Source organism: Panthera leo, chromosome C1 (genome assembly GCF_018350215.1).
Source record: "Panthera leo isolate Ple1 chromosome C1, P.leo_Ple1_pat1.1, whole genome shotgun sequence".
Lineage (NCBI taxonomy): Eukaryota > Metazoa > Chordata > Mammalia > Carnivora > Felidae > Panthera > Panthera leo.
In genome coordinates, this window is record NC_056686.1 from 102,250,436 (window position 1) to 102,276,812 (window position 26,377).

At 41.2% G+C, this 26,377-nt stretch overlaps 1 protein-coding gene across 1 annotated transcript in view; it reads left to right on the forward strand.

Moving 5' to 3' along the window:
- The window catches only part of LOC122228570 (myomegalin-like), a 113,372-nt gene that overhangs the window by 29,619 nt on the left and 57,376 nt on the right, over nucleotides 1-26,377 (forward strand). Inside the window, exons 2-3 of the mRNA XM_042953679.1 lie at nucleotides 17,886-17,941; nucleotides 22,500-22,651. Coding sequence (XP_042809613.1) covers nucleotides 17,886-17,941; nucleotides 22,500-22,651 — 208 coding nt within the window. The remainder of the gene's footprint in view (nucleotides 1-17,885; nucleotides 17,942-22,499; nucleotides 22,652-26,377) is intronic.

Here is a 26,377-nt window from a genome sequence, read left to right on the forward strand (position 1 = left end):
CGGGGAGGTGAAGACGGTCAGGGAGGATGAGGTGGATATGGTAGCTTTCTTCAAATATTTGAAGAGCGTTTGCTGGTAGTGAGTGGGGTTAGATGGATTTGGAATCCCTTAGGAGGAGAGAACATGTTGCGAGGAGGCAAGTTGTGGTTTAGTGTAAGGAAAAAACCTTCTAACAAGTGACCTACCTGGGTCGTAAATAGACTCCCAACCCTAAAGTTGTTCAAGCAAAGGTTAGATGACCCCTTGATGGTAATGAGAGTGAGCACATCAGGGATTCTTGCTCTCTATCAGTGTCATCCACGCTTATAAAAATACATATTTATAATTTTTTCTGAACTTTATATTTAGATGTATATTTAGACTTCAGGTAAATTCAGAAATAATTTTAAAAAGGAGTAAATCATATGTTTATAGTTTGATTAATGTCACAAACTGAGTCTATCCGTGTTAACAGGCACTCAGATGGAGAGAGTAGACATAGCCAGCCCCCCTAGAGGCCTCATGACCCAAGAATAACTGTTACCCTCACTTTTAACACCAGAGACCCGTTCTGCCTGGCTTTGAACCTTGTGTCAGTGAAATTATCCACTGTGTACTCTTTCATATCTAGCTTTTTTCATTCCATCTTCTGTTTGTGGGATTCTTCACATTGTTGTGTATAGTTGTAGTTCATTCATTCTTGCTTCTGTATAGGAGTCTATGGTGTGTAAATAAATCAATTTTATTTATCCATTCTCTTGTTAATGAGCATTTGGGCAATTTCTGGTTTGGGGCTATTATGAATAGGGTTGCTGTGAACATTCCTGGGCATGTCTTTTGGTGAACATATGTACATACTGCTGTTGGGTAAATACATAGAAGTAGAATTGCTGGGTAATAGGAAATGCATGTTCAGTTTCAGTAGGTACTGCCAAAAAATTCTCTAAAGTGGTTATAAAGAGGATATACAGTGAGCTGAGATACAGTGAAAAGGTGCTTCGCATCACTAATCATCAGGGAAATGCAAATGAGAACCACAGTGCCTCACCACTATATACATATTGGAATAGCTACAATGAAAAAGGCAGAAAATACCAAATGTTGGCAAGGTGAAAGAGTCAGAATGTTTATGCTTTTTTTCTTTTTTAACCCTCACTCATAATGAGAAATGTACTTACATTACAACCAGGTAGAATCCCAAACAAACCAGTTTCCTGTAACAATACTTAACCTAACTGTATGTTTTGTACTCTGGTCTTTTCTACGCTATTCCTCTTCTTCAAAAAAGAAAAAATGCTGGTGTGACTCAATTTATTTCACCACCTAGTGGGTCACAGATGGAAAAATCCTATAATCATATAACTGGCATCTCAGATATTTCCTAACTCATAGCTAAGATCAGTTCATAAACATTTATTTAAAATGTGAGAGCCCAGGGGTGCCTGGGTGGCTCAGTTGGTTAAGCGTCCAACTTCAGCTCAGGTCACGATCTCACAGTTTGTGAGTTCAAGCCTCTGGGTTGGGCTCTGTGCTGATGCTCAGAGACTGGTGCCTGCTTCAGATTCTGTGTCTCCTTCTCTCTCTACCTCTCTCTCTCTTAAAAATACACAAACATTAAAAAAAAAAAAAGCTTAAAAAAATGCGAGAGCCCAATACTCGCAAAGCACTGTGCTAAATGCTAAGGGTAAAACAATGAATGAGACTGGCTTTCTGTCTTTGAGGGTTGTACTTTCTCATTGTCTATAATTCTTTTTTTTTTTAACTTTATTTATTTATTTTGAGAGAGACAGAGCATGCAAGTGAGGGAGGGGCAGAGAGTGGGGGAGACAGAGGATCCGAAGCAGACTCTGTGCTGACAGCAGAGAGCCCGATGAGGGGCTCAAACTCATGAAGCCTGAGATCATGACCTGAGCCGAAGTCAGATGCTTAACCGACTGAGCCACCCAGGCGCCCCTAATAGAGGCTAAGGCAGACATGTATACATGAGAGCACAGTGGAGAAGCACAACTTGGGAAATTCAAAGAATAAAAATTAACTTTAGAGCAACCATTTATCAGGCTTGCATTTATTAACTTGTGTGCTAATCCCTTGGCGTATTTTATTTCACCTAATCCTCACAGCCTTATGAGGTATAAGGGAAATGTTATTATATTCATTTTTCAGACAAGGAAAATTGAACTTTACAGAAATTAAATAATGTTCCTAGGGAACACACACAGCTGAGAAGGAGATATAGCCCAGAGCAGAGTTTTGTTGGTCATTCAGTTTCTGAGTTGGTTCTGGAACTGGTTGCTTATCCTGACTACTTTTAAGCTTATGAATAAATTTGATTGTGATTTTTTTTTAGTTTATTTATTTATTTTGAGAGAAAGAGAGTGAGAACATGGAGGAGGGGCAGAGAGAGAAGGAGAGAGAGAGAATCCCAAGCAGGTTCACTTGGGAACCTACTACGCTCTACACTGTCAGCGTAGAGCTGGATGCGGGGCTCAAACTCATGAACTGCGAGATCGTGACCTGAGCCAAAGTTGGACACAACCGACTGAGCCACCCAGGCCCCCCAACTGTGATTCTATTTCCGAGTTTCATTCTTGGCAACTCTGGAAAGCTTCCTCTCTGGAAGATTCTTCACATGAGACTCCATACTCTTCGTCTTGCTCAGACTATCCACAAAGGTCAGGGGGCTGAGTATGTGAGTTCTCAAAACCCCTGCAGGTGAATAACCCCTGCTGCCAGCTGCATGTCATTGCCCTACTAGAGGTCAATGGTAGTGTTTTTTACCCAGGGATGTTGCCTTCCTATTGCTAGACTCTGTGGTTAAATCATTTGGGGAGATCATGGTTTGTTCTGGAATGGCGAATTTCCTGTGAATACATCGGCCTTACAAAAAGCTGGTTTGGTCATTAAGCAAGCTAATATCCATGAATAGGGTAAGAGTTATCAAAGCAATATGTTTATGGAGATGAAGAGGACCCTGATGATGAGGGTAATTTTGCTCAGCTTGTAAGTGCAGCATCTATCAGGCAAACAGTTTCTACAGCTCTGAATTTTTAGCATTCACTTATCTGGACTAGCAACTCACTAAGGAAGAGGGCATAGTTCAGATTCCTTAGTTGCATTCGTTTCTTTTTCCTGCTGAAACAAATTACCACAAATTTAGTGGCTTAACAAGATGGATGTATTTTCTTGCAGTTCTGGAGGTCAGAAGTCTGGAAATCGGTCTTCTAGACTAAAGTGACAGTGTCAGCAGGAGTGTGTTCCTCCTAGAAGCTCTAGAGAAGAATCTATTCCTTGCCTTTTCCAGCTTTAGAGGCTGTCCACATTCCTTGCTTCATGTCCCTCTAGTCTCTGCTCCCTTATACCCTCTTCTAACTCTGATTCTCCCATTATCTCTTACAAGGACCCTTGTGATTACTCTGGGCCCAACTGGATAATCTGGGATAATCCCCGTATTTCAAAATCCTTTTTGCCACGTAAAGTAGCACCTTCACGGGTTCTGGAGATTAGGATTGTGGATTTCTTCCGAGAGCCATTATCCAGGCAACCAAACTAATAAATGCTGGAAAAGTCATCACTGATTCTCTTCCCCTTTTAGGTGGAAATGTTCTTGTTTCTAGAATATGGGAAAGCTGAGTAAAAGTCAGGCAAATCATATGTGAACCTTATTTAACTTCCCTAAACAAATAACTCAAGAAAAAGTGAACTTGACCTATTTAAAGGCTACTTATAAGATTGAAGGTTAGGAAAGGAAAGCAATTTAATAGTCTGTTTTGTTTTATGTAACTGTAATTTCATTTAATAAAATGCAAGCATTGATTGTATTTGCCTGCCATGGCTATGAAAATTTAGAGAAGGAAAATAACAGCCAAGAAAAATAGTGGTTCCGTCTGAAAATTCAAAAAATTTGATTTTGTTCCTTCTCACCCACATAAAATAGGGCCTTCAAGTAAGACAAGAAGCCCATTTACATGGTTATATTGCACTTAAATGATCCCCATTGATAGCTTATTTGCATTTATTCTGCTCCGTATTAACTCTTAGCTTAACTAAACTCTACATTAACTCCTTCCTAACTGTGGAGGAAGCAAGGACATTTATTTCTCTTTGAATTCATGGTGAGTTGGCAGAGAGTCCTATGTACTAATGCAGTTACGACCAGAGATGGCATTTCCCTCCATTTTTTAGATGTGGCCGTGGAGGCCAGACAGGTTAATTTAGCATTGGATCATGAACGTCTGGTAGACTCTAGTACCTTTGCTTACTGTGGTACTGCTGCACTATGAAAAGGAAAATGCTCCTTTTCATAATCCTATTACTGAGACACCTTTGGTCTTTGAATTTCCCTTTTAACATTCAGCACTTCTAGCAATTAATTTTCTGCATTTGGGGAAGTAAAACCTTTGCCTTCAAAACTCTGATCTACTTTTAAATAGGCCTATGCTTGGATTTTGGCTCAAGGGATTTATCTCAATCTGTGCTTTCACTCTCACTTGCTTATGTCCCATATACGAGATGGGGCTGGACATCCCTGCCCCTGTGCCTCTTTCAGCTTACATGCTAAGGGTGCATTTCAAATACCAGAAGACTGGGAAGGGGTGGTTTTGTCTCTTAAAGGATAAATTGGGTGACCCTCATCATAGTGCCCTCGCCATTCTAGATGGCTCAGGGGTAATTTATACAAAGCTGTGTGGAGCATCCATTCATTCAGTGGCTACCCTGGGACACTATTCCTAGTGCAATTGACTCTGTTTTATAAATAAAATTCCAAAATAGGCTCAGAACATTCCTCAAGTTGTCTCTGGCAAAAATTCAAATAGCACTTAAAGTTAGAAAGAAAGTCCGGAATACAAGAGTGATCATGATGACCTAAGATGTCTCTATCCAATTCTATTTTAAAACATTCAAGGGGCACCTGGGTGGCTCAGTCAGTTAAGCATCAGGCTTCAGCTCAGGTCATGATCTCATGGTTTGTGAGTTCAAGCCCTACATCGGGTTCTGTGCTGACAGCTCAGAACCTGGAGCCTGTGTCTCCCTCTTTCTCTGCCCCTCCTCTCTCTCTCTCTCTCAAAAATAAATAAAACATTACATACATACATACCTAAATAAAACATTCTAATACACTGAGGACTTATTTTCCTCAGTTTCAGAACATCTTCTGAGTTCTGTGGTCATCAAGACAAGCATGATCTGAATTTTTTCTCATGGCTAAAGCACCTCATTATTCATAGACTATAATAATAATAATAACTATTAAGTTGTATTTTCATAGCACTTTAATTGTTTCTAATACATTTTCCCTTAATGTGTCTCATTATCTCCAGTTCTTTTCTGCTTCTTCCACTCTCTAGAAACTTCTTCCCCCCGTGGCTTCTCCAATGCCAACTAGGAACAGTAGCAACTGGTGTCTTTTCATCATGGCCAAGGTGGAAGGGGTATAAAGAAGCAATAACTACTGACCTGTAGAAAGCATTGACTGACAAAGAAAATGGAACAATTTCTAGTATTTCACACAGTGTGGGATATATTTATTTATTTTCCATGTCATAATATGGAATACTATTACTCATGATGTAGAATAGAATGTCATGTGGAAATATACTACTTTACTCAATCATTCCCCTATATGGATGTTTTAGATTTCTAGTTTTTAACTATTATAAATAACATTTGATAAACACCTAGGTACATAAAGCATCTTCGGCCTTAGGATTATTTTTGAATGATAGATGGATGTTCAGAAGTATGATAACTGGGGGCACCTAGGTGGCTCAGTCAGTAAACGTCCAGCTCTTGACTTCGGCTCAGGTCATGACCTCACGGTTTGAGTTTGAGCCCCACATCAGGCTCCGCACTGACAGTGTGGAGCCTGCTTGGGATTTCTCTCCTCTCTCTCTCTGCCTCTCTGCCTCCCTCCCTCCCTCCCTCCCTCCCTCTCTCTCTCTCTCAAAATTAATAAATAAACTTTATTTAAAAAGAAGTAGGTTAACTACATCAAACATTTCTAGTTGTTGTATATACATGGCAAACTGCTTAGCATTCAGACTCCTATAACTCACAGGAATGTAGAGGGTATTTCATTCAGTTTAACCATCATTTTCAAGACTTGAGTCCTGTACTGCAGAAAGGGAAATGGAGGCACACTGACATAAAATGATGTGTCCTAGATGAATCAGTAGCAACATTCACAACTTCTCCTCCTCTTTAGGGTAAAATGCTTCCCTCTTTCTGTTAATCTGTTACCATCTTGAAGTGTTTCCTGAAACAGTACTAAGCAGAAAATTTTAAATAAGAAAGTCAAAATGGATATAAATAACATCAAAATTACACATACGTATTAGGATATCGCAAGGAGAGGAAAAAAAAATAGATGCTGTATTTGGTTATGGTATTATGCACAACATCCTTTACATGCTGCTTTAAAACTAAGTCAATATATGTTTTTACAGCAAGAAGAAATTGACATTTATGCCCATAAAGTGACAACATATGAAGTTTGCAACTTAGTTGGTTTGACAATGCTTCTTCTGTGTGTTACTCAGAGATTTCCAGGTTATTGGCGCCACGGGGCAGTATTATGCCAGACCACCTAAGGAACTGGTTGTAGGGTGTCATTTCACTCTTTCTGAGCTAAAATTATTAGGTGGGCCTTAATACGCCAGCTGTTCCACACACAAACCTACCCTCGCCTTTGCTAGGATAACTTTATTTACCCTTCAAATATTAGTTTCATTATTACCTCCTTTAGGAATTATTTTTGGAACCTAGTTCGGGGTGTTTTCTGTAGCCAGAGTATGCTCTGTCTACTCTGTCATAGCTTGAAGCTGGTTAGTTGGTTGATGGGGTATTTTCCATTTTCTCAGCTCATTGGAAGAGAGGACTTCTGTTTTTTGTCTCTAAATTTTCAGCATCTAATATTGTTTCTAGCACTTAGAAGATCCTAGATTTAGAACTTTCTAGAGAACATTCCCCACAAGGCTGATACGAACATCTGGTTGGTAGGTGTCTCCTTCTTGTGGAATGGATACAGCTGGTTATAAGAGCTTTTTGTCCCTGCTTTTTTTCCCTATCCCTACTGAGCCTGGGAGTCAGCTATGTCAATCCTTCTAAGCACTTCAGAGTCTTTTACTGCCTTAACAATCCCCAAGACTCAGTAACCCTCAGTCAATTTTATTATCCTCTAGGATTCTATCATCTTTGTTTTCTATTTTTAAAATTTGTTTTCCTTCGTGGAAGTGCAATTTACATACAATGTCATATTAGTTTCAGGTATGCATTATAGTGATTCAATATTTTTATACATTATGAAATGCTCCCACAGTAAGTCTAGTTACCATCTGTCACCACACAGAAGTTTTAGTGTATTATTGACTATATTTCTTATGGTGTGCATTACATCCCCATAACTTACTTATTTTATAACTGGAATTTTGTACCACTTAATCCTCTCCATCTATTTCACCCATGCCTTCAACCTTTCCCCACCTCTGGTAACCAGTAGTTTATTTTCTGTATATATGAGTCTGTTCCTGTTTTATTTTACGTGCTTGTTTTGTTTTGTTTTGGATTTCACATCAAAGTGAAATCATACGATATGTGTCTTTCTCTATTTGACTTATTTCCCTTAGCACAATACCATCTAGGCCCACCCATGTTGTCATGAATGGCAAGATTTCATTCTTCTTTATGGCTGAGTGATATCCATTGTATATGGGTGTATATATACATATACACTCATCTTCTTTATTTATTCATCTATTGATGGACACCTAATTTGCTTCCATATCTTGGCTATTGTAAAAAATGCAGTGAATGTGGAAGTGTATGTATCTCTTTGAATTGGTGTTTTCATTATCTTCGGATAACTGCTCAGAAGGGGAATTTCTGAATCATATGGTAGCTCTATTTTTAATTTTGTAAGGAACCGCCATACTCTCTTCCACAGTGGCTGCACCCAATTTATATTCACACCAACAGTGCACGAGGGTTCCCTTTATAAGCTTTTTTTAGTACATTGTAGAACCATACTGAAAAAGAAGACTCTAGATTCACTTTTTTTAAAATTTCAGGCAGATCTGTAAAGAAATTCTCCTCCTCCTCTTATCTGCCTCCTCCGCTCTCCTCCCCTGACTCTTCCCCTACAAGTGCATTCCTCAAAACCTTTGATTTCAATGATATAAATAAAATCAAGATACAAAGTTGTACATGCAGTATCATTTCTATTTTGTAGAATTCACTCAGGCATATGAACTGAAGAACAACTGAGAGTAAATATGTGAAAACTCTTTGTCGATGTTGCCTTTAGGTGGTAGCATTTTTTATGATTTTTCTGTATACATTTTTCTTCTTTCCAAAATTTTCTGGAAGAAGTATGTAATTCTTTTTAAATCATTAAAAATGGACATAATGAATCGTGCCTGGGTGGCTCAGTAGGTTGAGCGTCCGACTTTGGCTCAGGTCATGATCTCACGGTCCGTGAGTTTGAGCCCCGCGTCGGACTCTGTGCTGATGGCTCAGAGCCTGGAGCCTGTTTCACATTCTGTGTCTCCCTCTCTCTCTGACCCTCCCCCATTCATGCTCTGTCTCTCTCTGTCTCAAAAATAAATAAATGTTAAAAAAAATGGACATAATGAAGAAAGGAAACAGTAAAAGATTATGTGAGTAAAAAGGTAGGTAGAGACAGGAAATGCTTGGTCTTTGTGCTTGGTCTAGCGCTCTGAGACAGATTGTGCCAACTGCCTGGGCATGCCGCAGGGCCTTGTGAATAGTGGTGGTTCATGAAAACTGAGGATTGCAGAATGCATTCACTGCCAGGACCAAAAGTAAAAAGCATATGAGCAAAGTCTTAGAAGTGGGTGGAGAGACCGTACACAATCCCTGGGTGATGCTACTGAATCCAAAGCAGATTATTTTTACATCTCTTTTGAAAGAGTGATGTCAGTGTCTTTGCTAATTCAGGGCATGGGGAAGAGGGTTTATTAGATATTTGGATGTCTGATAACCTCATGGGGCAAAGTGAGAAAAATAATTACTTGAACTTCCTTTACCTTTTTATGGTATTAAGTGGTTTGTGTCTCTGAACCTTGATTGACAGGAGCAAGAAAAATAATGTTCATTCCTTTTGGGCCTTAGCCCAAGAGCAGAAAAAGGTCATAAAATTTGGACGAGTCGGGGCGCCTGGGTGGCTCAGTTGGTTGGGCGGCCGACTTTGGCTCAGGTCATGATCTCGCTGTCCGTGGGTTTGAGCCCCGCGTCGGGCTCTGTGCTGACCGCGCAGAGCCTGGAGCCTGTTTCGGATTCTGTGTCTCCCTCTATCTCTGACCCTCCCCCATTCATGCTCTGTCTCTCTCTGTCTCAAAAATAAAAATAAACGTTAAAAAAAAAATTTAAATTTGGACGAGTCGATGCAGGTGCACAATGGTGCTTGTAGCTCCCTGTAGCTATTGAGGACTGATTAGCACTTCAGAAAACTGTCTCCCAGAGTTCCATTTGGCCGTGGTCACTCTCAGTGAATAGACTCTGTTGAGTGAAGGGTGTAATTGCAGCCTGTACTGGAGAAAAGTGGACTCTGCTGTATCCGTGCCAAGTCAGCCCACACTTAGTGTGCAGAGAGAGATTCACAGGCGATGCTCTCTCTGTTCTGAGGGGGCTTTGCCAATTCAGCATCCTAGCTTGCAGAGGTTATAATGATAGGTCTCGAGATGAGAAAAAATTCTAATCTCTCTGTATTTGTGCTCTGCATCTGTGACTTCTACCCTATTTGCATTCGAATATGTTTATGCAGTTTTAGTGCTGAATGGGGGGGTGGTATTTGGCAACATTTGGAACATGGAAGATACACTCCATGTCTCTCTTGGCAGGAGAAAAAAAGATCTGAGGACAAGTCTGAAAGCTGGTTCACTAGTGGCCTTTCCTGTTTTGATTGTGTCTGTCCATTACCCCTTCTGCCTTTCAGTTTATTCCCTTTGTCCATTACGGACAGTGTTAAGTGTTAGCACAGAAGAGGTTCAGGGAAGTTGTGAACATTTAGAGAGATTTGGGTAGAGATAGGGAAGTATATAATGATGGATGACTCACTTTCCAAGATAGGACCTGTATAAAAAGTCATACTCGTCACTTCCCTTTTAGGATTGTAATTCTTTTGTCACAGGGCATCTGTTATACTGGTATTGAAATACTCAAGTGTGAGCTGTGTCCAGTGGGGATGAGTCGGCATCTCAAAACACAAATTTGTGTCTGGATTTGACTCTAAATCCAATCTTCACACAGCACCACTGTCCACCCTCAGATTCTCAGGGGTCACTTCCCTGCAGTCAAGGCAGGTACAGAGGAAGCTCTGGATAGAGGTGACGGTAGAAGGAAGACATATTGGAATGAGTCAAGGTTTGGAGTCAGGTGCCATTTTCTTCTTTTTCTTTCTGTTTTTTTTTTTTTTTAATGTTTATTTATTTTGAGAGACAGAGAGAGAGGGAGAGAGTGGGGAAGGGGCAGAGAGAGAGAGAGGGAAAGAGAGAATTTCAGGCAGGCTCTGTGCGCTGTCAGTGCAGATTTCCACACAGGGCTTAATCTCACAAATGATGAGATCATGACCTGAGCTGATATCAAGAGTTGGACACTTAACCAACTGAGCCACCAGGAGCCCCAGCTGCCATTATTTCCCTTTTTTTTTTTTTTTTTTTTGTTGTTTCTTTATTTTTGAGAGAGACAGAGAGATAGAGCATGAGCAAGGGAGGGGCAGAGAGAGGGAGACACAGAATCTGAAGCGGGCTCCAGGCTCTGAGCTGTCAGCACAGAGCCCGACGCAGGGCTCAAGCTCACGAACTGTGAGATCGTGACCTGAGCTGAAGTCGGATGCTCAACTGACTGAGCCACCCAGGCGCCCCACCTCCCCCAAGTGCTATTTTCAAGTTCAGGCTTGACACCAACTAGCCGTGTGATCTTGGGCAAATCACTTCATCTTCCTAGGTCTCTTGTTGCCTCATCTGTGAAATAGGGATACAGTAGCTACCTGACAGGATTTTGTGAGGACTGAATGAGATGATGCCTGGAAAGCATCAGACACTCGATGCATTGTGGTAACAGTGTTGGTGGTGGGTGACAGGGGTTATCCACAATAATGATGGTCATTTCATGCAAGATTAGTGCTGAGGAAAATTCTGCTGAAAGAAAACATATTGAACCATGAAGTTAGGCTCAAGCAGTCCAGGGACAGTCACCTGTAGATGTCTTTGTTCCTAAATTGGCACTATTTGTGAAACCCTACCATTCAAAAGCCCTCAGGGCCTGTGCTCCAAACATTAAAGAAAGTAGGCCACAGTTCTTGTCCTTCCAACCCTTTTGTATTTGCAAGCGTTGAATGTGGATACAAATTAAAAGTACAAAAAAAAAATGATATCTGAACATCAGAAAGATTTCTTTCATTTGAACCAGAATTTAGTAACTCATGTCAAATGAGTTTCACGAGTATAGGAGCTTGGGGCACCTGGGTGGCTCAGTCGGTTAAGCATCCGACTTGGGCTCAGGTCATGATCTCACAGTTTGTTGGTTTAAGCCCTATGTCAGGCTCAGGCTGACAGCTCGGAGCCTGGAGCCTGCTTCAGATTCTGTGTCTCTTTCTGTCTCTGCCCCTCCCCCACTTGCACTCTGTCTCTCTCTCAGAAATAAATAAACATTAAAAAAAATGTTTTTAAAAATATAGGAACCACAATAGAATATATGTTTAGTTCAGTGTCTAGTGCTGAGGAGGGCCCCAATTAACCGCAAACTTCAACAATCTTCCTGTGTCATACCACATAATCCCCACTGTTTGAGAAGATCAGACTGAACCTAGTCTCTTACTTGAACTCACGAACTGTGAGATCATGACCTGAGCCCAAACCAAGGGTCAGACGCCTAGCCTAACTGACTGAGTCACCCACCTGGGCACCCCATCTTGTTTAACATTTTAGATTGTCCTTGGGGATTCTAAGTCGTTAGATAAGGAGGAGGAAAGTGCTAAGTGCAGACCTGGTTTCCTCCCATGACTTCCCTTAATACAGCTTCCTACCTGAGGGTTAGAGCTTGGAGGAGGACGGCTTGAGGACAGGGAAAGTTAAAGATGTTGGAAGGGGTCCTGGGGGCAGTTTATGTTTACTCAGGCAGGAGGGAACAAAATGAAAACCACAAATACACCCTTCATCCTCCTATTTTGGGGTCTTTGTCATGTTTCCTTGTGTTATTTGTACCCATCCTTCAAGGCTAGATTCAGTGTTCTCTGTTTTCTGCATATTTCCTCCCACCAGGACAAAATTAATTGCTCTCTTGTTTATATTTTTCAATCTGTTTTAAATCTCATTATTCTTGTAATTATCTCATTGAATCCTATGTGCCTTCCCCAGTAGACTCTGAGTACTTTGATGACAGGGTTTAATTTCTTTTTCACCTTTATATTTCCAGGGCTGGCCATATAAGCCACTTCTCAATAAATGTTTATAAGATGGAATGAAAAACCCTATAAACAGTGTCAAGGCCCAGGTTTTTGCTCTAACTACTGTTATAGCAGATTGTTTCCCCCTTCTGAATTTTTGTTTATAATAAAAAAAAATCTATATACAAAGAAGTCTGAAAGATAGAAAATGCCTCCAAGAGATGGCCTTTGTCTGCAGGTTTAGAGATCTTAAGCAAGAGTGGTGGTGAGTAATGAAGGAGGGGGCCCAGACTGCGTGTTGGAAGTGATTGCCCTGGGGGGAGGACCTAAAAATAACTGCCGCTTTGGGAGTTTGGATACCCCTATGGGAAGAAATACCCGTAGGTTAAGCATTTTACTAGGTGAGACGAAGGAGAAGGTAATGGGGACTGGACAGGCATCAGCTCCTTAGAAATAGTTTGGGGGGTGACTATGGTCCTGGGATACCCCTATCTCATACTGTCAAAGATGTGTTGCACATCCTACTTTGTAATGGTAAAGGCCTATGGTTGCCATTTGCCATTGCTTGTGAATGATATGGTCCGTTAACAAGATGCATTGCTCTTCTGGGTCCACAAATTAAACAGACCAAAATATGAGACAATAACCCCAAATATGCAGTTTGCAAGGGAAAGTCATGACTTCCCTACAGAAAATATCTCTCTGCAGTCTCCATTGTCGTGTTACCCCTTGGTAAGGAAGAAGGACCCACGTTTCTACCCCTCCCCACACTGTTAGGAGAGAAAGCAGGACCAGCTGCTTACATTTTAGAAAGGAGCTATGTCAGTGAGGCCATTTGCAAGCAAAGGAAAGCAAAATTGAGTGCTTGGATATTCCTGACATAATTGAAACTACTATATTTAGGAAATTACTGGAAAAAAATCCTCAGAGCACAGTTTGATAGCAGCAGAGTATCAGAGTGTAGCAGATGGATTTGAGAGAATCAATTATTTTCTGATTATTGTCAACCTGACCATCCTGGAAAACTAGGAAAAGCTAGTAATGTGGGATATTGAATGTCGATGTGTTGTTTGAGTCCAATATCTTCTTAGCTGCTTAACAGCAAATCAAGAAAGCGTGGGCAATATACCATGCGGAAATTAAGTGGGTGAACAGCTTGTGGGTGGGTTGTACTTGGAAAATGCTTGGTTCTTCAAATTAAGCAAGAGAGTGGCTTGGCAAAATTAATAATTGTAACGTTAGTGGCATTGGTATCAGTATTGACAGATTGATGAGGTAGAGGGAGAGAAAGGATAAGGCTCATTGAGGGAAAGCATGGCTCATTTATACAGGAAAAGCACCATGTAAGGTAAAAGTATCTTGGGAGAAAGATTATATACGTACATCTATGCTGGAGAGCTATGAGTGCTCTAATGAACCATATGCTAGCTGAGCATGAGTCATCCATGGGCTGATGTTAAAAAATAAACCTACAAACACTTCAATTCGAGCAACTAGGACAAGGACATACAAGTTTTTTCCAGATTTGGGTAATATGGAAGAATTTACCAACATATACTACTGCTTCACAAAGCAGTGTACATGTGCGTGTGTGTGTGTGTATGACCCAGCTTGGAGTCTGTCTCTAGCATACCTCAGTTCTCTTTGTACTTTGGTTTATCTGCTGTTGTCACAGATTGCAGTCCCCTAGACATATACCCTGTGTTTCTTCACTGTGAGCACTCCCCTTCCCTGGGGGAGCATCAAATTCCTTCCCAACCTTTTGGAGCAGATGATGAGCCCCACTCTTGGGCAATAAGAGAGGGAACTTGAGCTGTTAATAGAGTTAAAGTGATTTTTAAAAAATCTCCTGAGATTGTAAGTATGCCCATTAACTCAGTGCCCATCCAAAGTGACCTCTCTGCCCTGACACTTACTGATTCCTAGTGGGCAGGCAGCTAGCTCAGAGTACGTGTGGGTTGGGGCTGCAGAAGGTGGGGTATCTCATGGGGCCTGTACACCTTGCCTTGTTGTCATCTGCTCCTGATCTGGAGTGTGGAATCTTCAGAGCAAAGAGGATTAAACAAGATCATGTCCGGACAGTCCCCCAGATCCTTGGAAAGTATTAAAATGGGCTTTATGGTTAACCATCTATTAGAATAGAATTGCATAATGACTGCAAGGGACCTTAGAAAAATCCATATAGTTCCTTTACAAATATTTGAGGAAACTGAAGCCCAAGAGGTAAAAGTGATTTATAAGCCAGTGTTAGTGGTTCATCAGCATAGATTAGTGAATTGCACGCTGAAGAAACTAGGTTACTCAAGATAGTCTTTTTAAAATGTTATTTGAGTGTGGTTGATATACAATGTTATATTAGTTTCAGATGTACAACATAGTGATTCAACAAGTTTGTCACAAGTGTAGCAGCTGTCTCCACACATTGCCATTATAATATCATTGACTATCTTCCCTATATGGTACCATTTATCCCCATGACTTATTCATTCCTTAACTAGAAGCCTGTATCTGCCACTCACTTCCACCCATTTTGCCACCTCCCCTCTGGCGACCATCGCTTTTTTCTCTGTATTTATAGGTCTGATTCTGCTTTTTGCTTGTTTTTTTCATTTGTGTGTGTGTTTTTTTTTTTTTTAGATTCCTCATATGAGTGAGATCATATTGTCTTTGTCTTTCCCATTTATTTCACTTAGTATAAGACCTTCTAGCTCCATCCATGTTGTCTCACATGGAAAGATCTCATCCTTCTTATGGCTGCATAATATTCCATTGTGTGTGTGTGTGTGTGTGTGTGTGTGTGTGTGTGTGTATGCCACATATATGCCACATATGCCTTATCCATTCTCAAGACTATGTGTTAAAGCAGAAATGAAATTCTGTCTGCATTTGATCTGTACCAGGGTAACAGCCTCAGAGACCTACACAGAAGCCAGGAGGGTATCAAAAGTGAGTATGTGAGCTGGGACTACAAAGATAGGAAGGACAGGGACTGTGACAGACTGGAGAACACATGTTTCGTTGAAAGGTGATAGGTTGTCCCCTATGTGGGAAGGCAGGCCCAGTGTTGCTAGACCCATTCATTTTCTTTTTTAATGTTTATTTACTTTTGAGAGAGAGAGAGAGAGAGAGAGAGAGAGAGAGAGAGAGAAAACAAGCCCAAGTGGGGGAGAGGAGAAAAAGAAGGAGACAGAAACCGAAACAGGCTCCAGGCTCCGAGCTGTTGGCACAGAGCCTGATGCGGGACTCCAACCGACAAATCACGAGATCATGACCTGAGCCAAAGTCGGACACTCAACCGACTGAGCCACCCAGATGCCCCTAGACCCATTCATTTTCTAAGAGAAGTTAAGAGTGGGTCAACCTTGTACTGACCAAATAAAACATTTTGGCTGGGTTGAATTTGGCCTGAGGAATGACCATGTTCCTGATGGCACAAACACTGTCATCTACCTAAGTCTGTAGGCTGAGCATATAAAGGAATCCATCCAATGGCTGCATAGCAGCAGTAAGTGTAAGTTTTTCAAATTTTTCAAGACAGTGTTCTGGTTGATGGCTTCAGTATCCTTCCCCTACTTTATTACAACAGAGGGGAATTTGTAACTAGTACATTCATCTCTTTAATTGTTCACTCTTGTGGAAAGTTTTTAATGGATAGAGAAGGGAAAGAGGCAGACGACCTGGAAGAACCACAAGCTGGTGATCTGCTTTTGAATAATAAAAAAATCGCCAGGTGGTGTGTGTAGTCCAGCATGCCTTGTCTGGTACTTTGATGTCCATCTGGAACTTAACAAAATGAAGATTCATGCCAACATCCAGCCTTGAGGCAGAGAAGGAAGGACGAGAATTTCTAAACAAATGCCAGTCTCTCTTCTGCCTTCCTGAGAAGCCCTCTACACCTGTGTCTACACAATTCTTTTTGGAACAACTTACTGGGTGCACCCAAGGGTTTAAGGCATCACCCCGTAGGATTATTGCAATTGTCTTCCTGTTTCTGCCTTCCGCATCTAGTCCGTTGTCAAAACAGTAGCTAGCCCTTTTAAAACATTCATCACTCAGTTCAACCCCCTTTTTGACTCACAGGATTCCAGTGGCCAAATGCTTCAGTACAGCCTGAAAGGCTTTTACAATCTGCCCCCTGCACAGCCTTGCTGTTACTTCCTTGACCTTCCCTCCTCCTCCTTCCTCACCATGTGCTCACTCTGCCCTGCCTCACTGGCCTCCTTTCTGCTCCCAAACACTCTGGCATGCTCCCTCCTGTGAACCTTTGTGTTTGATGTTCTCTGCTTAGAAGACTCTTTCCCCAAATACCCTATTGCTTCTCAGAGAAACTGCCTACTGAGAATTGCAATCCCTTCCTCCTGCCCATATCTCCAGGACTCCCTATCCCCATCCCCCACTTCAATTTTTCTTAGCACTTGTCTCCAGTTGCCCTATACAGTTTACTTTTTGCTTCCCCTTACTCTAACTTCCATGAGTGCAGGCATTTTTGTCCTTTTTGTTCACTGCTATATTCATGCTGCCTAAAACAGTGCCTAAAAACATAGTAGGTGCCTGACAAGTATTTGTTGAATACATCTTGAAAAAAAATTTCCCTTCTCTGCTAGGTCTGGTGACCTTAATTCACTGTGCTGGACAAATACACATCTTTCTACTGAACTGTGGTTTTAACATTACCATTAATAGACTTTAAAAAATGTTCATTTATTTTGAGAGTGTGTCTGTGTGTGCATGTGTGTGAGTCGGGGGAGGGGCAGAGAGAGAGAGGGAGAGAGAGAATCCCAAGCAGGATCCACACTGTCAGTGCAGAGCCTCATGTGGGGCTTGATCTCAAGAACTGTGAGCCAAAATCGAGAGTCAGACGCTTAACCGACTGAGCCACCCAAGCGCCCCCCATTAATAGACTTTTATCTGTTTTTCCAAGTTTTCTGAGTCCATTCTACTTCCTAAACATACGTTGGATTTTTTTGCTTATCTTCATCTCTGCGTCTTTTAGTTAAAACCATCACAACCTCTTGCGTTTCCCATCCACTTTTATCCCCTCCACACAGTCTCACTCGGCAGCCAGAATGATCTATTTAAAATCAAAATCTGGTCACTTACCACTCATTCCCTCACCTAAAATCCTTCAGTGGTTTCCCAATGCCCTTCACACAAAACTCTGTGTCCTTACTGTATCCCACAAGGTCCTGCACAGTCTGGTGGCAACACTGGTTTTCTCTGTTCTTCCAACAAGTTAACTTCCTTCCTGACTCAGGGTCTTTGCTGTTTTCTCATAATGGAATTGTGTGTTCGATGGCTATCTTTACATGTTCTTACCCAGGATAGGAACCTTCCTGTGGGGTTTGTCTTTGTATCTCCAACACCTAACACTGTCCTTAATCCATGGTAGGAGCTTAATAAATACTTGTGGAGAAATAAATGAAAACAGAATGTAGGTGTCTTGCCACCTCAGGGACTGGGGACTCTGAGGGTATCTCATTAATTAACAATATGTTTCTCTCCACAGAGATTATTTTGCAGAGGATGAAGGGGAGATGGTATCCAGAACATGTCATGTAGCAGGTAAGGAGGCTGTGGGTCTTACCTTGACAAATTCTTGGTCATGGTAAGGAGGCTATGGGTCTGACCTTGATAAATTCTTGGTCGTGGTAAGGAGGCTGTGGGTCTTGATAAATTCTGGTTTCCTGCTGATCGTAATTCCCTCAAATTATGGACCCTTAAATTCATCATGGCAGGGGCGCCTGGGTGGCTCAGTCACTTAAACATCTGACTCTTGATTTTGGCTCTGGTAATGGTCTCACTTTAGTGAGTTCGAGGCCTGTGTCGGGTTCTGTGCTGACAGTGTAGAGCCTGCTTGGGATTCTCTTCTCTCCCCCCCCCCCGCCCCCCCACCTCTCAAATAAACAAACTTAAAATAAATAAACACATAAATAAAATAAATTCAGCATAGCAGTATTCTCAGACTTTTTGTGAATTTCCAGATTTGCACCTACCACTATAACATGTGATTATCCACCTTCCCAGCACAGCACAGGAAATCATAATTGAAATTATGATTCTGTAATTCCAAGCTTAAAGTCACTTATGAAATGATTAAAATAGATTCTGCCACTAAAATTAAATCTCTACTTGCATACCATTTAAATGGGTATAATAATAGTGTCAACATCATAAGTGAGATTAAATGAGAAAAACTGTTATTGTAGACTTATAAAGGAATAAACACCCAGTAAATACTGTTGTTATTAATGTATTCATAATAATATCACATCATTACTGAACTAACATTAGCCAGGGATTTACCTGAATTATGAAACCAAAGTGACGATAGTTCTCTTTGGGGGAGCATTTTTCACAAGGACCTTGAATCACTTAAGGGTTCTGCCTCCTTCGCTAAGTCATTTGCCTTTTTCATTCCAGCCTTGAAGCCCAGATGGTTCACATGCACAGCATGGAAAAAGTTTTTAATTTGAATGTGTTAAGGATTTCAGACACTTACAGTTAGCATTTGTAATTGTATATGCTAAGTCTACAAATTCCAAGGGTCTACTAGACTCATTTTGAACATCAAGATCCTCCATTTTGCAGTGAAAACTCAAAGGAGTAGGGCAAAAATGGAAGGGTAGAGAAGATGCTTATTGTTTCTTTTAACTCTTACAAGAGCTCTGTGAGGTATTATTTATTCCCACTTTCACAGTGAAGCTGAGCAAAATTAAGAGATTTGCCTGAATTCCCACAATTGGCAAGTGGTGAGAATTCATATCCAAGCTTCAAAGGCTCTTTTCCCTCCATCACATCCCACTGATCTAACTGTAATGTATTGTTCTGTTTCATCAAATTTTCTTCCATTCGATAGCCTATTTAATTTCAACTGATTCTGGGAGAAATAATTCTTTTCCAATTTCTCTTAAGTAAAGCATTTATTTGCATTTACTTAGAAATATCACAATATCAACAAAACAGGTGCAACCTTGCTATTACTATAATTATTATTAATTTGCAAGCACAGACTGTTGTATAATTAAAAGAACAACAATTATTTTGTATAAGCTGAATCAAAGACAACTGAATATGGAAACAGAATACTACCTCTATCCATAACTAATTTGTGCTGTGTACCAATAAAACCTGCTTTAAATTTCTGTTCCATTTTAAAACCCTCTACTCTACCAGGCAAGATGAGTGGCTGTTGAGAATACCAGTAAGGATAGGGATATGTAGGGGCACCTGGCTGACTCAGTCTGTGGAGCATCCTACTCTTGATCTCAGGGTTGTGAGTTTGAGCCCTGTGTTGGGTATAGAGATTACTTTAAAAAAATTAGGGCGCCTGGGTGGTTCAATCAGTTAAGCATCTGACTGTCGATCTCGGCTCAGGTGGTGATCTCGTGGTTCATGAAATCAAGCCCCACATCAGCTCTGCACGGATGGCTCAGAGTTGGCTTGAGATTCTCTCTCTCCCTCTTCCCTGCCCCTCCCCCCATCACAATGCTCGCTCTCTCAAAATGAACATATAAATATTAAAAAGATAATAAAATAAATTTTAAACAAAAAGACAGTGATCTGAAGACACACCTGATACTATGTTAACTTTACAAAAATGAAGACACTGTACAGTGTCCATTTTAAAAACAAATCATGTGGCCTTACATTTCAACCTTTTTTTCTTTAAAACCAGTGGTGTAAAAGGGAGTTAAATACTTTTCGGCAAAAAAAAAAAAAAAAAAAAAAAAAAAAAGCTGCACTGGAATCACCCTGTCTCTCATCATTATTTTCTTCTTCATCTTTTATTGTCTTCATTTTTCTCCTTGCCATCATTTTCCTGATCCTTTCTGTCTTCCTACTCTTTCTGTCTTTTCTTAGCAGAGAACAAATTCCGAGTTGATTGAAATATCTAGAGGCTTTTTCTTGTGCTCTTTCTGGCAAGTTTGCAGAAGGAAAAAGAAAGAGGGAGGGAGGGATATTTTCTCCCATCCCATGGCTTGTCTTTTCATTCTTAATGGTTTCCTTTGTGAGCAGAAGCTTTTTAGTTTGATGTAGCCTCACTTGTTTATTTTTGCTTTTGTTGCCTTTGATTTTGGTGGCCGTGCATATATGGCCAGTTAGTTTTTGACAAAAGAGATAAGGATGTACAAGGAAGGAAGGAAAGAGAAAAGAAAAAAACGGAAAGGACAGAAAAAGCATATGATGACATTTTGCCTCTTGGCTCGTTTGTCCATATGTGTGTGTATGTCTAGTTAATTTTTCTTCAGAGCCCATTTTGCTCTTACTTGCACTGATGCCGTCTATGGAGCTCAGTGGATAGCAATGGCTGTCATTCTCTCTGACTTCAAAAAAAAAGAATGTTTGTAATAAAGGATCATTGTTTCCTTCTGCCAACCATGAAAAGGTGTATTTTTCCATGTCTTCGACCTGAGTCTACATCCCTAAGTCCACCTCAGTCTGAGGTCTTCTGTGTACTCTGCTTCTAGGAAGCCCTGATTTCTTGCTTCCACAATGGTACTTCACAAAGGCAGGCATGGGGTTAGCAGCAGCTTTTCCTAGGGAGATTCTTCCTTTAATTAATGGAATTATTGCATTTCTACCCCCTGCCCTGTTTTCCCTCAACTCTTAGACCTGTGATGATTCCCTTTGCTCCTAAATTAACAGTATTAGCCGACCGCTCGGAAGGTTGAGTGAAGAGAACATAGGACTGGTTCTGCCACTTTTTAGCATTGTGGTCTTGGTCATGCAAACTTTCTGAACCTTTATTTACTCATAGTAAAATGGATTTAGCAATCGCATCAGTTTATTTCACTTGGGGTAGTAACTTTATAAACGAAATTATTCATGTGAAACTACTTTGTAACCTGTAATGCCTGTTAAAGATGTTGGTTGTAATAATTGTTACTACTCTTAAATAATGACCTGAAATATTTTTGTCGAAACACCTCTTAGCTAGTAGCTTGATTTTTTTTTAAAAAAAGAGAAGCTATTTCAGTCTTCTTTCGTCATGCCAAATCACCCTAAAACTTAGTGGCTTAAAACAGGTGCCAACAGGGGCACCTGAGTGGCTCAGTCAGTTAAGCGTCCGACTTCGGCTCAGGTCATGATCTCGCGGTCCGTGAGTTCGAGCCCTGCGTCGGGCTCTGTGCTGACCGCTCAGAGCCTGGAGCCTGTTTCAGATTCTGTGTCTCCCTCTCTCTCTGACCCTCCCCTGTTCATGCTCTGTCTCTCTTTGTCTCAAAAATAAATAAATGTTAAAAAGAAAAATTAAAAAAACAAAAAAGCAGGTGTCAAACTGCAGCCCATGGGCCAATTGCCAGTTTTTATAAATAAAGTTTTATAGCAACACAGTCATGCTTGTTCAGTTACATATTGTCTGTGCCTATTTTGAGCTGCAAGAGCAGAGGTGACTAGCTCTGACAGAGATGGTATGATCCACGAGCCTAAAATATTTACTATCTGGCCCTTTAAAAAAAAGTTTGCCTACCTGGGGCTTAAAACAACAATGATTTATTATTTCTCACAGCCTTGTGTGTTGACAAACTGGGCATTTCCTCTGCTGGTCTCACTTGGGATTACTCAAATAGCTGCAATCTTTTGAGAGCTTGACTGGGGTTGAGAGTCCATAGACGGCTTTACTCACATGTCTGGCATTCGGTGACTGGCTGTCAGCTGGGGCATCTCCCTTCCCTCTGTCCTTGGCCTTTCCTCCTCCAGGAGGGTAAACTGGGTTGCTTCACAGGAGGGTGGTCTTGGGGCTCTAAGAAGACAAGAACAGAAATGCATGGTCTCTCAAGACTTAGTCTCTAGAATTCATACAGTGGCATTTTCATCATATTCTCTCAGTCAAAGCAAGTCACTCAGCCAACCCAGATCCAAAGGCTGGAGAAATAGGCTCCACTTCTCCATAGAGTAGCAAAAGCCTCTAATTACAAAGGGGCACAAACATGGACTAGTGCGTTTCACTGGAGACCAGTATTAATATGGTCAGCCACACACTACTTTATATGAACTGTTTCCATGTGGCCCAGAATTGGTTTGTACTTTGTGGAAACCAAATTCTGCTGGATGGTGCTGGTTAGAAGGATCATAATGCCACTGTTCTATACAATTTTTTGTTGTTCTGTTTTACCGGCAGCTTTTCTTAGTGACACTAAAGATCGAGGCCCTCCAGTGCAGTCACAGAGTTGGAGAAGTGGTGAGAAGATCCCCTTTGGACAGATGCCTTCCTTGAGAGCATTTGAAAAACCCCCTCAGGTGCAGACCCAGGCTCTTCGAGACTTTGAGAAGGTAAGTCACGTGGGTGAATAATTGTTATCCCAATTAGAAGGAGCACCAAGGGATAGTGATGTCTCATAAACGTATGACCCATGGCTTAGTCTGGATTGTGGCCATTCTTATACCAACCAGTATGATGTCTCTTTTAAGAGCATTTGTCCCAAGGGGGCGTGGGTGGCTCAGTCGGTTAAGTGTCTGACTTCAGCTTAGGTCGTGATCTCACGGTTCGTGGATACATCGGGCCGTGTGCTGTCAGTTCAGACCCCACTTCGGATCCTCTGTCTCCCTCTCTTTCTGCCCCTCCCCTGCTTGTACCCTTTCTCTTTATCTCTCAAAAATAAATAAACATTAAAAATAAATAAATAAAAACAACTCTTAAAAAAAAAAAAAAAAAGAGCAGATGTCCCAATAAACGTATGTGTTGTTAGCTATGCCCTGAGCACTCTGGTTCATGGACAATTGCCTGTAGCAATGATTCTGTCTTAGCATTTTTACCCCTGATTTACTTCTCAAATAAATTCAGGAAGTTTAAATGGCACCCTGAGAATCTATAACTGGACCATAGTGCGCTTAGGGGACATAGTTTAATTGGCTGGCATTATATTCTCAGTGGCTGGCTTGAACCACTCTAGATCTCTGGATACTGTCTACAGTATAAGGTGGCCTCAGCCACAACCATTTGCTTCTCAAAAAAGAATCTAGCATTGTTGCTTACAACTTCTGATTCAACTCTTGAAGTGCTCTGTGTCTTGATAGGTTTATCCTTAGATTTGGACAAGAGCCAAATTACTGATAATGTAATACAAGTCCCCACCTCCCTGTGCCCTGGATTGACCCCAGGAAGTCTGTATAATAGAACCTGTCTTCTGGGATTTATATGGCCTGGAAAGAACACACAGGATTTCTTACACCAATGTGCTAAAAAAAGAAATAGCTCTTTGGTGCCCCCTGGGGGTTGCCCATGGATCAGGCCACATATGAGCACTGTATACATATGCCCTTAGATTTGTGGGTGGGTTTCTTTCATTTTTTGGATTGATAGCTTTTGACATAAAGTAATAAACTTCTATTTTCAAAAAAAGGTGAATAAAACAGGATTGACATGGGTTTACCCTGTCTTGCCTCAATTTGTGAACAGAAATGCTTCCCGAGGATCTAATGTACATCTTACCAGACATTCCTGTGGACAAAGAAATATTCTCAATACTGGGGCGCCTGGGTGGCTCAGTCGGTTGAGCGTCTGACTTGGGCTCAGGTCATGATCTCGTGGTTCGTGAGTTCGAGCCCCACATTGGGCTCTGTGTTGACAGCTTGGAGCCTGGAGCGTGTTTTGGATTCTGTGTCCCCCTCTCTCTCTGCCCCACCCCTGCTTGTGCTCTGTCTCTGTCTTTCAAAAATGAATAAACATTAAAAAAATTTTTTTAAAAAGAATATGCTCAATATAAAACCTGCCTGAGAACGAAACAGCCTACTGTTAGTGTTGAGGGTTTTTTTTTTTTTGGGGGGGGGGTTGTCGTTGTTGTTTTGGGGGTTTTCTTGTTTTGTTTTTTTCCTCAGTTGTCATGGATAGTGTTGTGGGTTTTTTTTGTTTTGTTTTTTGTTTTTTTGTTTTTAAAGACACAGAGCTTGCAGGAATATTAAGTGGTTTTGAACACTAAACCTCTGAACAGCTGTGTGGTGCTGGTGGTGAGAGAGGGGGTGCTAACAACCCCTCCTCTTTTTTCACCTTTTGCATCTGCTGCAATGCAGAATGGATGAGCAGAGTGGCAGTCCTTCCCAAAGCTGTGTGGGATGCTCTCTGAAAGAGTCTGTGGGCCTGTTCCTTTTGGTTGAGAGGTGATTTGGAATACAGAGGTTAAGGTATCACTGCTGAGGGAACGAGTGGCCGGATGCGGTGGGTACAGGGAAACGATCAGGCTGACCTGGGCACCGAGCAGAGGTCAGCTGACTCCTCAGATTTGGCCTCCCAAGTCCTTCCTCTTCCCAGCCTGCTCTGAGATAGCAGATCAGTCCTCACTTCTCAGTGCCAGGAACCACTGACAGAAACCAAGAGGATGCAGAGAAAAGGCGAATAAGGGATATTTCAAATCTCACCCACTGTGTGTCAAGTAATAAATGATGAGGCTATGACACACATTTTTGTCAGAAAGGTCGTTGCCAGGGCTCATAGAAATTTTGACTTTTTTTTTTAGTGCCATAGAGTCTGTGTGCCATGATCATAGATCCTGACAGGTGATTGGATCAGAGTGATATTTTACATACAGACTCCTTCCTGTGTGCTTTCCTACGGGTTACCACCTCCACCCCACCCCCAGCGTGTCTGGGTTGAGCGAGACCAGAGCAACACGGGATGGTACTAGCTAGCATATGCCGATCGCTTTCTATGTGTCACGTGCTGTTCTAAGTGTGTGCAGTATTCTCTCATTTAATGCTCACCACAGCCCTGTGAAGAAGCAGAATTACCACCCCAATTTACAAGTGAGGAAATAAAGGCACCAAGAGTAGTAACAAAGGAACTTACCCAATGTCTCCTAATGTGGGCCAAAAAAACTCATCATTTTTGTGACCCAAAATAGTGAGTACTTTCTAGGTTGGGAGCTCACCTGGTTAAAGTATGGTGGTCGTGGGGCTGGAACCATTAGCTCCTCCAACTTAGATGAGCAGAGTGTGGTATCATCTTCTCTAAGTAAACTGTAAATCTCCTTTATTTCCCAATATTCCCCATCACGTGCTTTTTGCTCCATTAATTCTGAGCTATTTGCAATTCAAAGCTATTTCGTACTTTTTAAAAACAATATTTATTTATTTTTGAGAGAAAGAGAGAGCATGAGTGCACAAAAGCAGGGGAGGGGCCGAGAGAGAGCGGGAGATACAGAATCTGAAGCAGGCTCTGAGCCATCAGCAGAGCCCCATGCAGGCTCAGACTCATGAACCAAGAGATCATAACCTGAGCCAAAGTTGACACTCAACAGACTGAGCCACTCACATGCCCCTAAGCTGTTTCATACTTCTGAGTTTTTGTTCTGGTGGTTCCCTCTGCCTAGAATACCCTTTCTCTCCTATTCTTCACCTAGTTCAAGCCTACTCATCCTTCAAGTTTCGGCTCAAGTACCATTTTCTCTTGTTTTAGGATGCCTTCCCTGATTCTGCAGTCTCAAAACATTACCCTGACTCTAAGCTCCTCAAGAAAACACCCCTTATGTGTACCCTTCTAGTTTTGAGAACATAGTGTAATGCCAGTGTATAGTAAGTGCTCAGTAAATGCTCATCAACTCAATTAAACTTCTTGGATTTGGATTTTCCTTCCCTATTTTCCTCCAGCCAATTCTGTTGAATTTGTATTTCCCCCAGCCTCCCCTTAGTAATCGCTGGATGTATTCATAGTAAGTTGATGTATTAATTGATTGGTTAGGATAGGAAACTGAGAAGTCAAGAAAAGTACGTTTGTTTGTAATAATGAGTTTAAAGGAAGACAGTTTTTCACCTAAACTGGGGTGATAAAATTATAAATGTAGAGTAAGAGACCTTTTAAAATATTCGACAAGACTTATTAAGATCGTAATAATAGCTAATAATAATAAATAACATTTATTCAGTGTTTATTGTATACCAGGCACTTTTTTAGACACTTAACATATCTTATTCCAGCTGTTTTTCAGTTCATTTTTCCTAACTTATGAGGTAGATGTTACAGCCATTAGAGTTGTGAGGAGACTAAGCCTCAAATAACTTGTATAA